Source organism: Eurytemora carolleeae, unplaced genomic scaffold, assembly GCF_000591075.1.
Source record: "Eurytemora carolleeae unplaced genomic scaffold, Eaff_2.0 scaffold2484, whole genome shotgun sequence".
In the NCBI taxonomy this organism is placed as follows: domain Eukaryota; kingdom Metazoa; phylum Arthropoda; class Copepoda; order Calanoida; family Temoridae; genus Eurytemora; species Eurytemora carolleeae.
This window is the reverse complement of record NW_019398381.1, coordinates 1-15,184: the sequence shown is the minus strand read 5'-3', so window position 1 is coordinate 15,184 and position 15,184 is coordinate 1. Positions and strand designations below refer to the sequence as shown.

Below are 15,184 nucleotides of genomic sequence, written 5' to 3'. Positions count from 1 at the left end.
GATACCCGGTAAATTTCTTTTAAGTTTTGCCCTCTGAGCCCCGAAATTTAAAAGAGTATCGTTGAAGGAAACTCCCAAGTTTCCTTTTTGGGGTCTTAACATTTGTGTAGATTTTGATTTAAGAGATTCGAAAAATGGAGAATATGAAGAAACCAAATAAAATAATATTCTTTACAAAAATATTGATCTCTACAAAACTGCCTAACCCCATTCGTGAAATCCGGTTTTTAAAACTGATTTTCAGAACGAAACCCTGTCTTAAGTTTTGGGCTCAGAACCCGTAATTTAAATGAACGGAACTCCCGAGTTTCCTTTTTGGGGTTTTAACATTTTGTAGATTTGATTTAAGAGATTCGACAAAATGGAGAATATAAACAAACTGAAAAAAATAATATTTTATTACAAAAATACAAAACTGCCCAACCCCATTCGTGAAAGCCGGGTTTTAAAACTGGTTAAAACCTTGGACTGCCATGGGTGGATGGGTATGTAAAGTGTACAGAGTAATATTTTCCCTTCTACATCTATATATAAATTTGGCTTGTCTGTCTGTCTGTCTGTCTGTCTGTTTGTTTGTATCCAATAAACGTCAAAACGGCTGAACCGATCGGGCCCATGTAAGATTGAATTCTTGTATGTGTTAATTACAATCCCTCCTATAAAGAAATAAAGAAGAAATTTTTTTTTTTGGTTTCTCATCAAAATAAGCGGAGCTAGAGCTTACAAGGTCACAAAGTCACAAAAGTAATGTCAAAAATGTTTGACTTTCACTTCAGTTTGATGTGAATTTGAACTTTGTTCTGTATAGTCTATACTAAAACTTAACCTGGCTTGGTGGTGGAGTATGTACATTGTACACAGTTGTACTGTACCTCATCTCGTTCTCTACAAATATACCGGGGGCAGGGTCTAGAATCGTTCTCAAAGAAATTACCTAGATGACTATAGCACCAGGGGCGTATGAGGGCTTTTGTTTGGGGGGGGGCACAATTTGCGCGCGTAAGCGCGGAAAAAATAGATATAAACAGGTTTAAGTACTTGTATAAATCTCATGAAGTGTAGATTTTTAGATACCATTTATTGCACGTATTTGTGGTTCCCAGATACCACAGAAAGAATATTTTTGCTAAATTAATTATGATAAATATATTTGTTGATTTTTTAATCAGATTAGTCAGAGGTGGATAGTAAAGAAGGTTGTTTGACTGTAGCTAGTTCATTATAGTTCTACACTTCTTCTCGATATTCATTAACATTTAAATCTAATTTTCTTATGGTGTATAACGTCATATTAATAAAAAACCAAGGACGTTATTTTTTGAAGATTGAGAAGTAGGCAAAGTTGAAACAGTTATCTTGTGCACGATTTGAATACTTCTCGTTATTCATTAAATCTGGTCAAGAATAGAATATACAATCTTATTTTTTTTTAAACAAAAATAACTTTTTGATAACTTATTGTTCTGTATTAAACAATGATTGGAAATTACGGGAATGATAATATTTTTATATCTAGGAGGGTATTATATATGAATGTAGGAATAAGATAGGGAGGGGTTTTACAAATCGATTAAATAAAGAACATTTCTGAAATGATCACAATTCTCTCTGATTCATTTCACTGAAATATTGAAAACAATTTCCAAATTATGATATCCTTGCAGATGAACTTAAATGAATTACTGTATTCACTTATAACAGAAAAAATGTTTTAAGTTCGATTTGACTGTACTCTATTCACTATCGAGTCTATAGAGAGAGATCTTAACTGATAATTTTGAGGTATTGCCCCGTAACATTCTGAGTTTCCTGAGTTTCCCGAAACCCTTACGAAACTCAAACCCAGACTTAAGAGAGCTAACCCGGTTTCGTGGCCAGGTTTGGTTTGGGATACCCGGTAAATTTCTTTTAAGTTTTGCCCTCTGAGCCCCGAAATTTAAAAGAGTATCGTTGAAGGAAACTCCCAAGTTTCCTTTTTGGGGTCTTAACATTTGTGTAGATTTTGATTTAAGAGATTCGAAAAATGGAGAATATGAAGAAACCAAATAAAATAATATTCTTTACAAAAATATTGATCTCTACAAAACTGCCTAACCCCATTCGTGAAATCCGGTTTTTAAAACTGATTTTCAGAACGAAACCCTGTCTTAAGTTTTGGGCTCAGAACCCGTAATTTAAATGAACGGAACTCCCGAGTTTCCTTTTTGGGGTTTTAACATTTTGTAGATTTGATTTAAGAGATTCGACAAAATGGAGAATATAAACAAACTGAAAAAAATAATATTTTATTACAAAAATACAAAACTGCCCAACCCCATTCGTGAAAGCCGGGTTTTAAAACTGGTTAAAACCTTGGACTGCCATGGGTGGATGGGTATGTAAAGTGTACAGAGTAATATTTTCCCTTCTACATCTATATATAAATTTGGCTTGTCTGTCTGTCTGTCTGTCTGTCTGTTTGTTTGTATCCAATAAACGTCAAAACGGCTGAACCGATCGGGCCCAAATTTTTTGTGGGACATCTAGGGACCCCAGGGAAGGTTTATGAAAAATCAAAATTTCAAATATTTGTCTCCATCAAAATTCGATCGTCATTAAATTTTTAAAAATTTTGAAAATCCGCGAAATTTTTTGTGAAAATCCGCGAATTATTTTTTGTTTTGTTTTACGATGTACACAAAGAGAACATGTTCACAACTAATTTAGAAGATGGGCGCGAAGCGCCTTGAATTTCTAGTTTTACATATTTGAATAAGAAGTAAAATACCAGAATTCGTAGAAAGAAAGAAAAACACAAAATTATTTTGATTCATCAGGGTCTAGGTTTCTCTTTGATATCTAAACTTTCTTTGATACCAATTAATAAGATAAAAGATTACATTAAACTTTTCTCAGACTCTCTCTTTAAGATTTGGCAGAAACCGTAAGGAAGGTCCAACTCCAGGGAACCTAGACGCTCCAATCTGCAGGTGGGACGGGCGACCAATATGAAGGAAGGTCCAACTCCAGGGAACGTAGACGCTCCACCATCTGCAGGTGGGACGGGCGACCAATATGAAGGAAGGTCCAACTCCAGGGAACGTAGACGCTCCACCATCTGCAGGTGGGACGGCGACCACTATGAAGGAAGGTCCAGGGAACGTAGAGGCTCCACCATCTGCANGTCCAACTCCAGGGAACGTAGACGCTCCACCATCTGCAGGTGGGACGGGCGACCAATATGAAGGAAGGTCCAACTCCAGGGAACGTAGACGCTCCACCATCTGCAGGTGGGACAGGCGACCAATATGAAGGAAGGTCCAACTTCAGGGAACGTAGACGCTCCAATCTGCAGGTGGGACGGGTGACCAATATGATGGAAGGTCCAACTCCAGGGAACGTAGACGCTCCAATCTGCAGGTCGGACGGGCGACCAATATGAAGGAAGGTCCAACTCCAGGGAACGTAGACGCTCCACCATCTGCAGGTGGGGAGGGCGACCAATATAAAGGACCATCTATTTGAATTCAATCTTGGTTTGGTTTATATAAAATTCAACAATCTTTATTTTTGTTTCGATTTGTCTTCTTATACTTCTTCATTTTAAATGTGTCCGGCGACAAAAAGAATAACACAGAAAAGGCAAAAGTAAATCGTCTCAACGGAATCCTGATATTTATTCTAAAGTACTGTACTCTCAGTTCAACTACCATACCTAGCCAGTCACTCCCTTTCATAAAAAAGATAAAATAGAACTTTTATTATTTCATTTTTAATTAGTATCTGTTATTTTTATTGAAATGTTAAAAAAAGAATTGGCATGCGTTAAAGTTTAAATAAATTCGTTCATGAAGAAAAAACAAATTTTACTTTTTTTTTATTATTTCTCGTACCCCAGGGTCTGAAAACTCAAAACAAAAATCGAAAAAGGAAAAAATTTTTAATTTAAGGTTATTAATGAATTGATAAATCTAGGTTGTTATGAGTTAAAACAGTTCAACTGCAGTAGTTATGAACCTTGTTCAAACTTTCAAAACCTTAAATTTTATGAATAAACTTGAAAAATACACAAACAATCTTTTTAAAGGGATTGTTTACCTACTTTAAAATATGCGTAATTTTTAACTTGAAACTTTGAGATAATTTTGCAAACATAATTGAGTATTTTAAGCTAACATTAAACTTTCAAGCCCTTAAAAGCTGAGTTGTGTTCCGAAGGAATTGAATTTTTTCACAAACTCAAATGTTTTAATCCATATATCTTTGAACCCTGATTGTGTAAGCTTTTAGATATTTTAAACTTTGATTATTTGATCTAACAAAAAATGTCAAAGTTCCATGACATTGTGTTTCAAAAACATGGCTTAATTAGAAAATAAAAGTGAGATATTTTCAAAAGGGGGAGCAATCTCCTTACAATGATTTTTTCTTATTATTACCCCCTTCCCCCCCTATCCCCCTCCCTTTTCAAAAGTTGTATAGAAAACATATTTTTATGTTCACTATACCACAGTCAACTCTGCCCTCAAGAAATTATTAACAATAAAAGAATGAGTTGAGAGGAAAAGGATTTTTTAATAAATGATTCAAGTTTTCTAATTTACTTTTACGTGACTTAATATTAATTTTAGATATTTTCTTCTAATTTACCTTTACTTGACATGATATTAATTTTAGATATTTTCTTCTAATTTTCCTTTACTTGACATGATATTATTTAGATATTTTCTTCTAATTTACCTTTACTTGACATGATATTATTAAGATATTTTCTTCTAATTTACCTTTACTTGACATGATATTAATTTGAGATATTTTCTTCTAATTTACCTTTACTTGACTTGATATTAATTTTAGATATTTTCTTCTAATTTACCTTTACTTGACTTGATATTAATTTTAGATATTTTCTTCTAATTTACCTTTACTTGACATGATATTATTTAGATATTTTCTTCTAATTTACCTTTACTTGACTTGTTATTATTTAGATATTTTCTTTGCTCTGTACTTTAAGACAATATAGTAAACGTTTAGTCATCAAATTCAATTGTTAGCTTAAAGGAATTGAGTCTTGGTCATAAACCCAAAATTTTTAACTCCTACATCTTTGCAACCTGATTGCGTAAACTTTTGCCATTTCAAACTTCGATAATTTGGTCTAGCAGAATCATAGTTTGAAAAATTTAAGGTTTAAGTCATTGGGGTGCAATGATTTGTGGATAAAAAAATTACAGTTTGTTGCAAAGACTCAATTCCTTTATCTATCATGGACAACAATACTTCCTGAAAATGTCTTGAATGATTGATTTAAAAATTAGAATTTCACAACAAAAATTTGTTCAATGTTTGTAAATATATGGAAATTATGACTAAAAGAAAATATACGAGATCTGTGAAGAAGCGAAATTTCAATGCAAAGATGGGAATACCCGATTCACAACTGTATTCTTGATAAACAAGCAATCTGTAACCCACAGACTACACAGACTGCTCATACACTCTACCTGGATAGGCTGAGTAGGCCTATAGTGTCCCGGCACGCCATTATACGGTTCCATGTAAGGTTTTTGACTTGCATTCAGGGTTAAGTTTTACAACTTTTAAAGAAATACTCCAATTTTAAACATAAAACATAACGTTTATGAATATCGTCTATTTTGCATTTCCTATTCAAAGGATCCTTAAATATCCCATGAATACAGATGTCTCCTGATTGGTCGTGTACAGTACTCACAATAGAACATGCTGTGGAAAATATCGCATATTATAGGTGTTAATCGATCTCTGTAACTCTCTTATCTCTACTGTAACCCTTTCTTGACTAACGAGGACGAGATGTGTTCGGTTTCTTCAATTTAAATTTAATCCCTCGTTTTTGTCTGTATGATTCATCCATCTTTAAACTTAAGGATTTTTTCCTTTCTCATTTCGAATGTTTCTGCCAACAAGAAGTTTTATAGAAAAGAGTTTAAATTGTGATCAAAGGTCAAAGCTTGAGCTGGGATATTTAAGAACCGAACTGAAAAAATCCACGTTCACAGAATTTAAGTATTCTTTTTACGACTGAATCTTAAAAATGTACAGCATCAACAAAAAGAATATTTTTTAGAATTAAAAGATTGAAACAATTAATTTAAACATATCGAATATGTATGAAATTCTGTTATTTAGAATTTCAGGATAAAAAGAATTCTAAATTTAAGATTATATATATTTTATTGAAATATAAATATGAACTAAGTTACTGGGAAAGCCATAGATAATTTCCTAAACGTAAAGAAATCAAGAAATTCTTTTTAAAAAAACTTTTAGATCTTTCACTTTTATCAATCAAAACACATCTATGTAAATCTTTCAATTTTTTATTAAGAAACATCATTTTTACAATATATTTTTGTTTTTTAAGAAATTAAAAGTATAAAATAAGTTTTATCAATATGGACATAAAAAAATGAAATTTTAAGAACTGATTTTTGATATTTTTTTCTAATATAATCAAAATACAATTTAATCTTTGCGTACATGATTTTAGCTTTCATTTGTAAAATATATCTGATTTTAAAAATCATAATTAGAGAAAGGGCGATGAAAGGGGGATGAAAGGGGTATGAGAGTATGAAAGTGTTTAAAAAAACCAGAAATAATGTTAGGGAATATAAAAGTGGGCACAGGTTTTTAAATTCAATCAAACATTTTTCTATGAGAAAAACGACAGAATTCAATATTTCTATTATAGTATTTTTTGACTATTATTTGGTGAAATTGTAGTATTTATTCGCAATCAGACATCTGGGATTTTTTAAACCGGAAAAGGAAAAAGGAAACGGTTTCATATCAGTTTTCCTTTACAGAAGCATCAAATAGAATTAAATATTGTACCACACCATATACTCCCAATAATTTTTCCATTATACTCACTTTAATAATTAAAAAAAAAATATAATTATGGTCATATATATCAATAAAATGAAGACGACTTTCGATTTTTCTATTTTTGATTTCTACCAAGCGTTCTAACAGCATAGATACATAAAAACATGGAATCAAGAAGAATCTGTCAATTAATTTGAAAATAGCTTGTCAGAAATCAAAACTTAGATAGATATTAACGCTGACCACTGCCGACCAATGCATATTTGTCTTTTGTACAATCTATAAATAAAGTATACTATTACTAGATATGATAGAAAGAATGCTTAACAATAGGATTTAAGATATGAAATTTTTATCAAATTTAAGGTTTTAAAGTGTTTAAGAATGAAAGAGATCCAGGGGTTTAAAATTTCAAAGTGTTAATTTTTAAAGTAACTTCAGTCTCCTGGAAAGTTGCCCCCCCCCCATTTTTGTTACTGCACCCCTTTCCGTCGTGTGATAAATTGATATTATGCTGTAACTCCTCATGTTCTACAATTGACTGCAGTATGTCGGAAATCTGGTTCTGAGATTCTCTGATAGCCCTTCTCTGCATCTCATTTTCTTTCTATCCTTCTATCTTTCTATCTTTCTATTTTTCTATATTTCAACATATATTTGTTTTCTTTTCTTTTCTTTAGTCTTTCTTAGTCTTTTTTTAGTCTTGTATCTTTCTATCTGAATTTGCTGTATAAATGTCTGTATCTCCTTATCTCTGTTTGAATGGCCCCCTGTATCTCTGTATCTCTATGGCCCCTGCATCTCTGTATCTCTATGCCCCCGTATCTCTGTATCTCTATGGCCCCCAGTATCTCTGTATATCTATGGCCCCCTGTATCTCTGTATATCTGTGTTTTTTGTTCCCCTGTATCTCTGTATCTCTATGACCCCCCATATATCTGTATCTCTATGGCCCCCTGTATTTCTGTGTCTCTATGGTCCATGTTTCTCTGTATCTCTTTGGCCCCCATGCATCTCTGTATCTCTATGGCCCCCTTTATCTTTGTATCTCTATGCCCCCTGTATCTCTGTATCTCTATGGCCCACTGTATCTCTGTATCTTTATGTTCTCCTGTATCTCTGTATCTTTATTGCCCCATGTATCTCTGTATCTCTGTATTTCTGTGGCCCCCTGTATCTCTGTATCTATGTATCTCTAATGGACCCCCGTATCTCTATATCTATATACCCTCTTTATCTCTGTATCTCTATGGCCCCCAGTATCTCTGTATCTCTGTGGCTCCCTGTATCTTTGTCTCTCTATGGCCCCCTGTATCTCTGTATTACTGTGTCTTTTTGTTCCCCTGTATCTCTGTATCTTTATGGCCCCCTGTATCTCTGTATCTCTATGGCCCCCTGTATCTCTGTATCTCTATGGTCCCCTGTAGAGAGTGTAGAATATGAGGAATAGTTTTAGGAACAAGTTGTCTGAAACATACAGAATATATTATTTATTATTCATATTTATACTGGGTGTCCTAATTTATAGGGACTTCATTGATGGGAGTCCCAAAATACAGATACTTTATACAGGGTATCCCAATATACAGGGTCTTCATTGCAGGGTGTCCCAATATACAGAGCCTTTATACAGGGTATCCCAAAATACAGGGTCTTCATTGCAGGGTGTCCCAATATACAGAGCCTTTATACAGGGTATCCCAATACACAGGGTCTTCATTGAAAACTATCATTGATTTCCCAAAGTAAATTAATAACAAAGAATATGTTTTTAATAAAAATTCAGAGAGTATTTAGTATTTAAGCAATTTTCGAGCTCGTCGTTTTCGGTGCTTACTGTTTCAACTGTAAAATTACTGAACTTGTGTGTTTAAGAAAATGCCACGTGTTTTTTGGGACACTGTAGTAAAGTATTTACAGCGCCATTGTCATTCCTTTTAAAACCCCCCTTTTAGACAATGAAACTACAATGATGGTTTAAATCCCAAAATAAAACTTTTTTAGAAATGAATGTTCGGCTTTTGGATTCCTGGGATTTTTCAGTACGTATAGTGTGCACTACTTTATATTCTGATAAAGGAAGGAAAAGTTCCTTATCATGAGGCAACATGGTCATATTCCACGTACTTAAGTTCCTTATTAGTCAGATGGTCTTAAGATGGCAAAACTGTCTCATGAAGGACTTTTCCTGTCTTTTAAATCCTTTTGAAGAAATTAACTTTTGGGCGTCGAAAATACAGAATAAGAATGTATTCTGTTTAGGAAGGAATTGTGTCTTTGCATTAAATTCAAATTTTCTAATTACAATATCTTTGCAACCTGACAATGTAAACCTTTGATATTTGATCTTGCAGAATTCATAGTTTCAAAACATATTAGGTTACGCCATTGGGTTGCAGAGATATAGAGATTAGAAAATCTGAGTTTGTGGCAAAGATTCAATTCCTTTGAAACTTACATATTCTGTTAAATCCTATTCAAAGTTTTTTGCTAAAGTGTCTAAAAAATGTGTGTTAAAAAAAATGTGTGTTTAAAATGTGTGTGTTTAAAATGTGTGTGTTAAAAATGTGTGTTCACCTAAAGATGACGGAAGTCCAGCGGAAGTATCTCCCTGAAAACAGGAAATGGTTAGAACATATATAATATCGGCGCCATCTTAAAGGGAGTGTTCGCGAAAAATGAAAGGGGGTATAGACTTAATGCGATAAAAAAGCGCTTTTGATCGCTTCTAATCTTACTTCTATCTGTTGCGTCTAAAAGGAGAACATTGTTAAAGACGTCTCATAACGAATAACTTAGCGCCCATACAAATTCAGAAAATTGCAACATACAACTTAGACCGAAAGAAATCAATTTAATTTCAAACAAATCATTCACATATTACAACCTATAGTCATCGATTATCTTTCGCCACATTTGTATATAGTTTATATTTCATGATATTTTATTTTTTTAGAAAACGTTTTAACGGATTTCGAAAAATGTGAGTGGTGCCCGGCATTCTTAGATTGTTGCGCAAGCGGCAAGAGAAATAATCATATTCAAAACAAATTAGTTAAAAAATATTATAAAATATAAACTATATTCAAATGTGGCGAAAGATAATCGATGACTATAGGTTTTAATATCTGAACGATTTGTTTGAAATTAAATTAATTATTTTACGGTCTAAGTCATATGTTGCAATTTTCTGAATTTGTATGGCCGCTAAGTTATTCGGTATGAGACGTCTTTAACAATTTTCTCCTTTTAGACGCAACGGATAGAAGTAAGATTATTAGCGATCAAAAGCGCTTTTATATCGCATTAAGCCTATACCCCTTTTCATTTTTCGCGAACACTCCCTTTAACTTCATACTTACAAAATTTATAAAGAGAAATTGCATCTATCGAATCGAGAAATGCATCTCTTATTTTCTAATCCCCATAATCTTGGAGTTATTTGAATATTTGACCTTTCAATATTTAGTTCTGGTTGAAATATTATAGAAACTAGAAAATAAGTGTTTTAGGGAAGTGTTCATTTCATTTTGTATGTTTCTGATCAAAATGTAATTCAATTTTTAACAATGTTACGAAGGTTTAAAAGAAACACAGTTTCACATATTTTATTGCCCTCAATGTTGTAATTTCTTTAAACGCACAGAATATAAGATCTTGAGAAATGATTATAAAGTTTAATTTTAGGTGGTCAGTAGCCTGGGGAATATTTACAAAGGATTTATAAAATATTATTGTTTACGCAAAACTTACAATAGCTAAGCATAGTTTTAAACAAAATTAAAAATATACAATCGTCGTCACATATATCAATATCATGAACACAAGATAAACATAGAAACAAACAGAATCTTCAATAAAAAGTCGTCTTCATTGTATTGGTATAATCGGCGACCACTGTAACAAACAAACATTAATGGAATTCATTTTCAAAAGAAAGATTCTTGAATTAATAATCTCAAAATTAAGCTGAAATAGAAACAATAAAGGGTCGAGCCTTGACTTAAGATATGTTGTGACTAACTTAATTCTCTTGAAGTCGAGTCTCCTCAAATATCTTGCAAAAACACACCAAGTCAGGAGTAACTTTAAAGAACAAAGTGTTTAGAATAAGGGGTTTAAGTTCATAAACAGGCGTTTGATGCCCCCTCTTGTTATTTTGCCCTAGCTCTTATTTATGACACTATCACCTAAAAAATTTTTACTTTTTATAACATTTTTTTTGCAATGCTTGGTGCTGGTGGGTGCACAATCTTTAAAAAAAATAGCCCAGACCTCTTTTAAGCTTAAGATACAAAAATTAAATTTTTGAAAGGCCCTTAAAAATAGATGTAAAAACTTGTGTAACATGACCAACTTTAGCTGTCAAAAACAATAGAAAATAATTTTTATATTTTTTCGACCTTTTTATGAAATTTGTAAAACCTCACATACACCTGTCCTTGAAAAATTGGGCTATGATTACAGGCCCGTAACCAGGGGGGGGGGGTGCAATGATGGTGCAATTTTCACCCCCTCCCCCTTTTTTAGATAAGTTGTTTGGTTTAATCTTCTCTTGAAAAATTGAGATGCTAGTATTCAAAGTTTTCTAAATTTGTCATCATCCTGTACACTGGATTGTGAGGGAGGGAAGGCAAAAATTCGTTCGACCACAAATTACGTCACAGCTCACCATTATTTCTTCCGAGCAGACCATTTATTTGTCCAGCATTGTTTAAATCTTTTTTTAATTACTTTAAATAATTATATAAGAATTTTGAGCCACGTCAAGTTGTTCATAATGGTTTAAACTGTTTTACCCTATTTTGTTTGTTTAAAGAAGAACATCTTTTGAAGGTAACAGTAGGTACAAAACAATTCTTTGTTTCAAAACCCCGTAAGAAAATTAAAACCAATTGAATTATGTTCCGTACAAAAAATGTAAATTTTTAGCTGTAGATCCTAAAAGTCCCAACGCACTATCACCTAAAAGTTGCAGTTTAGGAGTAAAATACAAAAACAAAATTTCCGGACGAAATATAGGTGTGGTTCGGGCTAAAAATAGGTGTGGTACACACATTTTCCTTTCTTTGCTAAATTGGGCTTAAATATCTTTTAATTTTTTAAACAGAATTCATTTAAGATATAATGAAACCGTATTGAATAACGTAACGTTCCCTAAATTTAAAAAAAGTGTTAAAAGGCATAAAATGATACATTTGAAAACACAGAAGCATTGCTCAGACGAAAAAAGGTGTGGCGGAAGAAATAATTGTGAGTTCTGACGTCATTTGTGGTGCGGACGAAAAAATGGAGTGGGTGCCTTCCCCCGCTCGTATTGTGTTTATGATATATCTAAACAATTCTTCACTACGGCTGTTCCCTCGGACCAACCAAATTAAACCTACTTTGAGAAATATTTGTCCTGAGGTAGAGATTTTCTAATCGAACTGGTTTCTTGTTCTTTCGCATATGAAGATATACATACATAAAATGTAGTAAATGGTTCCCATGTGTATCATAAAATTCTATTGTTTAAATTTGCAAACACTTTTTGCCTCAGGTTCAATATTTTGTCCAGACAGTTCAAAATCAGTGAACGTGAGTAGTAACATCAAAATTTTTAACATTTACTGTCTTCCAATATTGTAAAATTTGAACTAAAAACTAAATTATGAAAATTTTCCTTTGCCATACCAAACATCGAATTCAGGGAAAACTGAATTGTCATTGTAATATTAAGTTCAATCCTAAATTACTAGTGTTGTTAAGACAAATAAGAAAATTTCTTACATAACATAAAATTCAAGCTAAAATCGTTCACTACGTTTCACTCGGTGCTCCTGGGTCCATACTACAACACACTGCTTTGCACCCCCCTTGGGAAAATCCTGGTTACGGGCCTGGCCGGCTTTGAACATGCACTGCAACCCTATACCTTTGCTCTAAAGTCTTTTTTTTCTGGGGGGGCAGTCTTTAATAGAATGAGACCCTAGCCTTTATAGGGTTAAACTCATGGTCTGTAAAATAGCATTGAAAATGCAGAAGCAAATTTACTGATATATTTTAAATATAAAATGGTTTGAAGCTGAATCAGTTATAAATTATAAGTTATACATGTCAAACCTATTCAATCTATTAATCATTCTTAATAGTTTCTGGGAGGGGAAACGTTTATAAATAAATATTAAATACAATTCTAAATATTAAAATAAAATTCAAAACAGGTGAATAGCTTTGGTCGTAGGTTGTGACAGTTTAGAAATATGTTTATGGTTTATAAGTTACCCTCAAGAAATTTGTTTCCGGTTTCTCAGTTACTGTCCGGAAAACTGTTTCCTGTTTATAAATTATTGTTCGGAAAAATGTTTCCGGTTTATAAGTTACTGTTCGGAAATCTGTTTCCGGTTCATTGGAAACTTTAACTTCATTTGCTGGCTTTTTTTCTGATTTAAGTCGATCTGTTTAGAACCAATTTTTAGTTTTGGATCTATGAGAGAAAATAAGAAAAATTATTCATTTTCCATCCGGTTAACTTCCGGTTAACTTCCGGTTAACTTTTTAATCCGTTTCCATATCAACTCAATCAGAAGTTTGACATCACAAGTTCTGAACCACTAAAGATGATTAGAATGAAGCTTGGAAGTTGGGTATAGCATGAGTTAGGGTAAGGTTAAGTAAGAAAAAGGGGGTGGGGGGGGGCTTAATGAAATTAATTTAACTGAAAACCTTTCCTTCATTCTAAAATCACTTTGCACTAAAATGCCTTAACACATTCTCCAATGAATTTTATCTTGTATCCTACTTTTTAATTTTATTTTAGGTAGCCTACTTATTAATCTTATTTTGTAGCCTACTTTTAAATTTTATTTTAGGTAGCCTACTTCTTAATTTTATTTTGTAGCATACTTTTTAATTTTATTTTGTAGCCTACTTTTTAATTTTATTTTAGGTAGCCAACTTTTTAATTTTATTTTGTAGCCTACTTTTTAGTTTTATTTTGTAGCCTACTTTTTAATTTTATTTTGAAGCCTACTTTTTAGTTTTATTTCGTAGCCTACTTTTTAATTTTATTTTAGGCAGCCTACTTTTTAGTTTTATTTTGTAGCCTACTTTTTAATTTTATTTTGAAGCCTACTTTTTAATTTTATTTCGTAGCCTACTTTTTAATTTTTGTACCTATAAGGTTTAACATTTTATTTTAGGCAGCCTACTTTTTAATTTTATTTTGTAGCCTACTTCTTAATTTTATTTTGTAGCCTACTTCTTAATTTTATTTTGTAGCCTACTTCTTAATTTTATTTTGTAGCCTACTTCTTAATTTTATTTTGTAGCCTACTTCTTAATTTTATTTTGTACCCTACTTTTTAGTTTTATTTTGCAGCCTACTTTTTAATTTTATTGTGTAGCCTACTTTTTAATTTTATTGTGTAGCCTACTTTTTAATTTTATTTTGTAGCCTACTTTTAATTTTATTTTGTAGCCTATTTTTTATTTTATTTTGTAGCCTATTTTTTAATTTTATTTTGTAACCTTCTTTTTAATTTTATTTTAGGTAGCCTACTTATTAATTTTATTTTGTAGCCTACTTTTAAATTTTATTTTAGGTAGCCTACTTCTTAATTTTATTTTGTAGCCTACTTCTTAATTTTATTTTGTAGCCTACTTTTTTATTTTATTTTAGGTAGCCAACTTTTTAATTTTATTTTGTAGCCTACTTTTTAGTTTTATTTTGTAGCCTACTTTTTAATTTTATTTTGTAGCCTACTTTTTAATTTTATTTTGGAGCCTACTTTTTAATTTTATTTTGTAACCTACTTTTTAGTTTTATTTTGTAACCTACTTTTTAATTTTATTTTGTAACCTACTATTTAGTTTTATTTTGTAGCCTACTTTTTAATTTTATTTTGTAACCTACTTTTTAGTTTTATTTTGTAACCTACTTTTTAATTTTATTTTGTAACCTACTTTTTAGTTTTATTTTGTAGCCTACTTTTTAGTTTTATTTTGTAGCCTACTTTTTAATTTTATTTTGCAGCCTATTTTTTTATTTTATTTTGAAGCCTACTTTTTAATTTTATTTTGTACTCTACTTTTCAATTTTATTTTTAAGCCTACTTTTAATTTTATTTTGTAGCCTACTTTTAATATTATTTTGTAGCCTACTTTTTAATTTTATTTTGCAGCCTACTTTTAATATCATTTTGTAGCATACTTTTAAATTTTTTTCTAGCCTACTTTTTAGTTGTGGTATCTGGGAACCACAAATACGTGCATTGAACTGGTATATAAAATCTACACTTGATAAGATTTATACAAGTACTTGAACCTGTTTATATCTATCATGTGT

At 31.8% G+C, this 15,184-nt stretch overlaps 1 protein-coding gene across 1 annotated transcript; it reads left to right on the top strand.

Annotated features, from left to right (window-relative positions):
- The first annotated feature begins 3,054 nt into the window (after window positions 1–3,054).
- LOC111717299 (acidic proline-rich protein HP43A-like) lies at window positions 3,055–4,034 on the top strand. The gene is made up of 3 exons (XM_023492799.1): window positions 3,055–3,202; window positions 3,335–3,466; window positions 3,955–4,034. The coding sequence occupies exons 1-3, from the start codon at window positions 3,055–3,057 to the stop codon at window positions 4,032–4,034; spliced, it is 360 nt and encodes a 119-aa protein (XP_023348567.1).
- The last annotated feature ends 11,150 nt before the right edge of the window (window positions 4,035–15,184 follow it).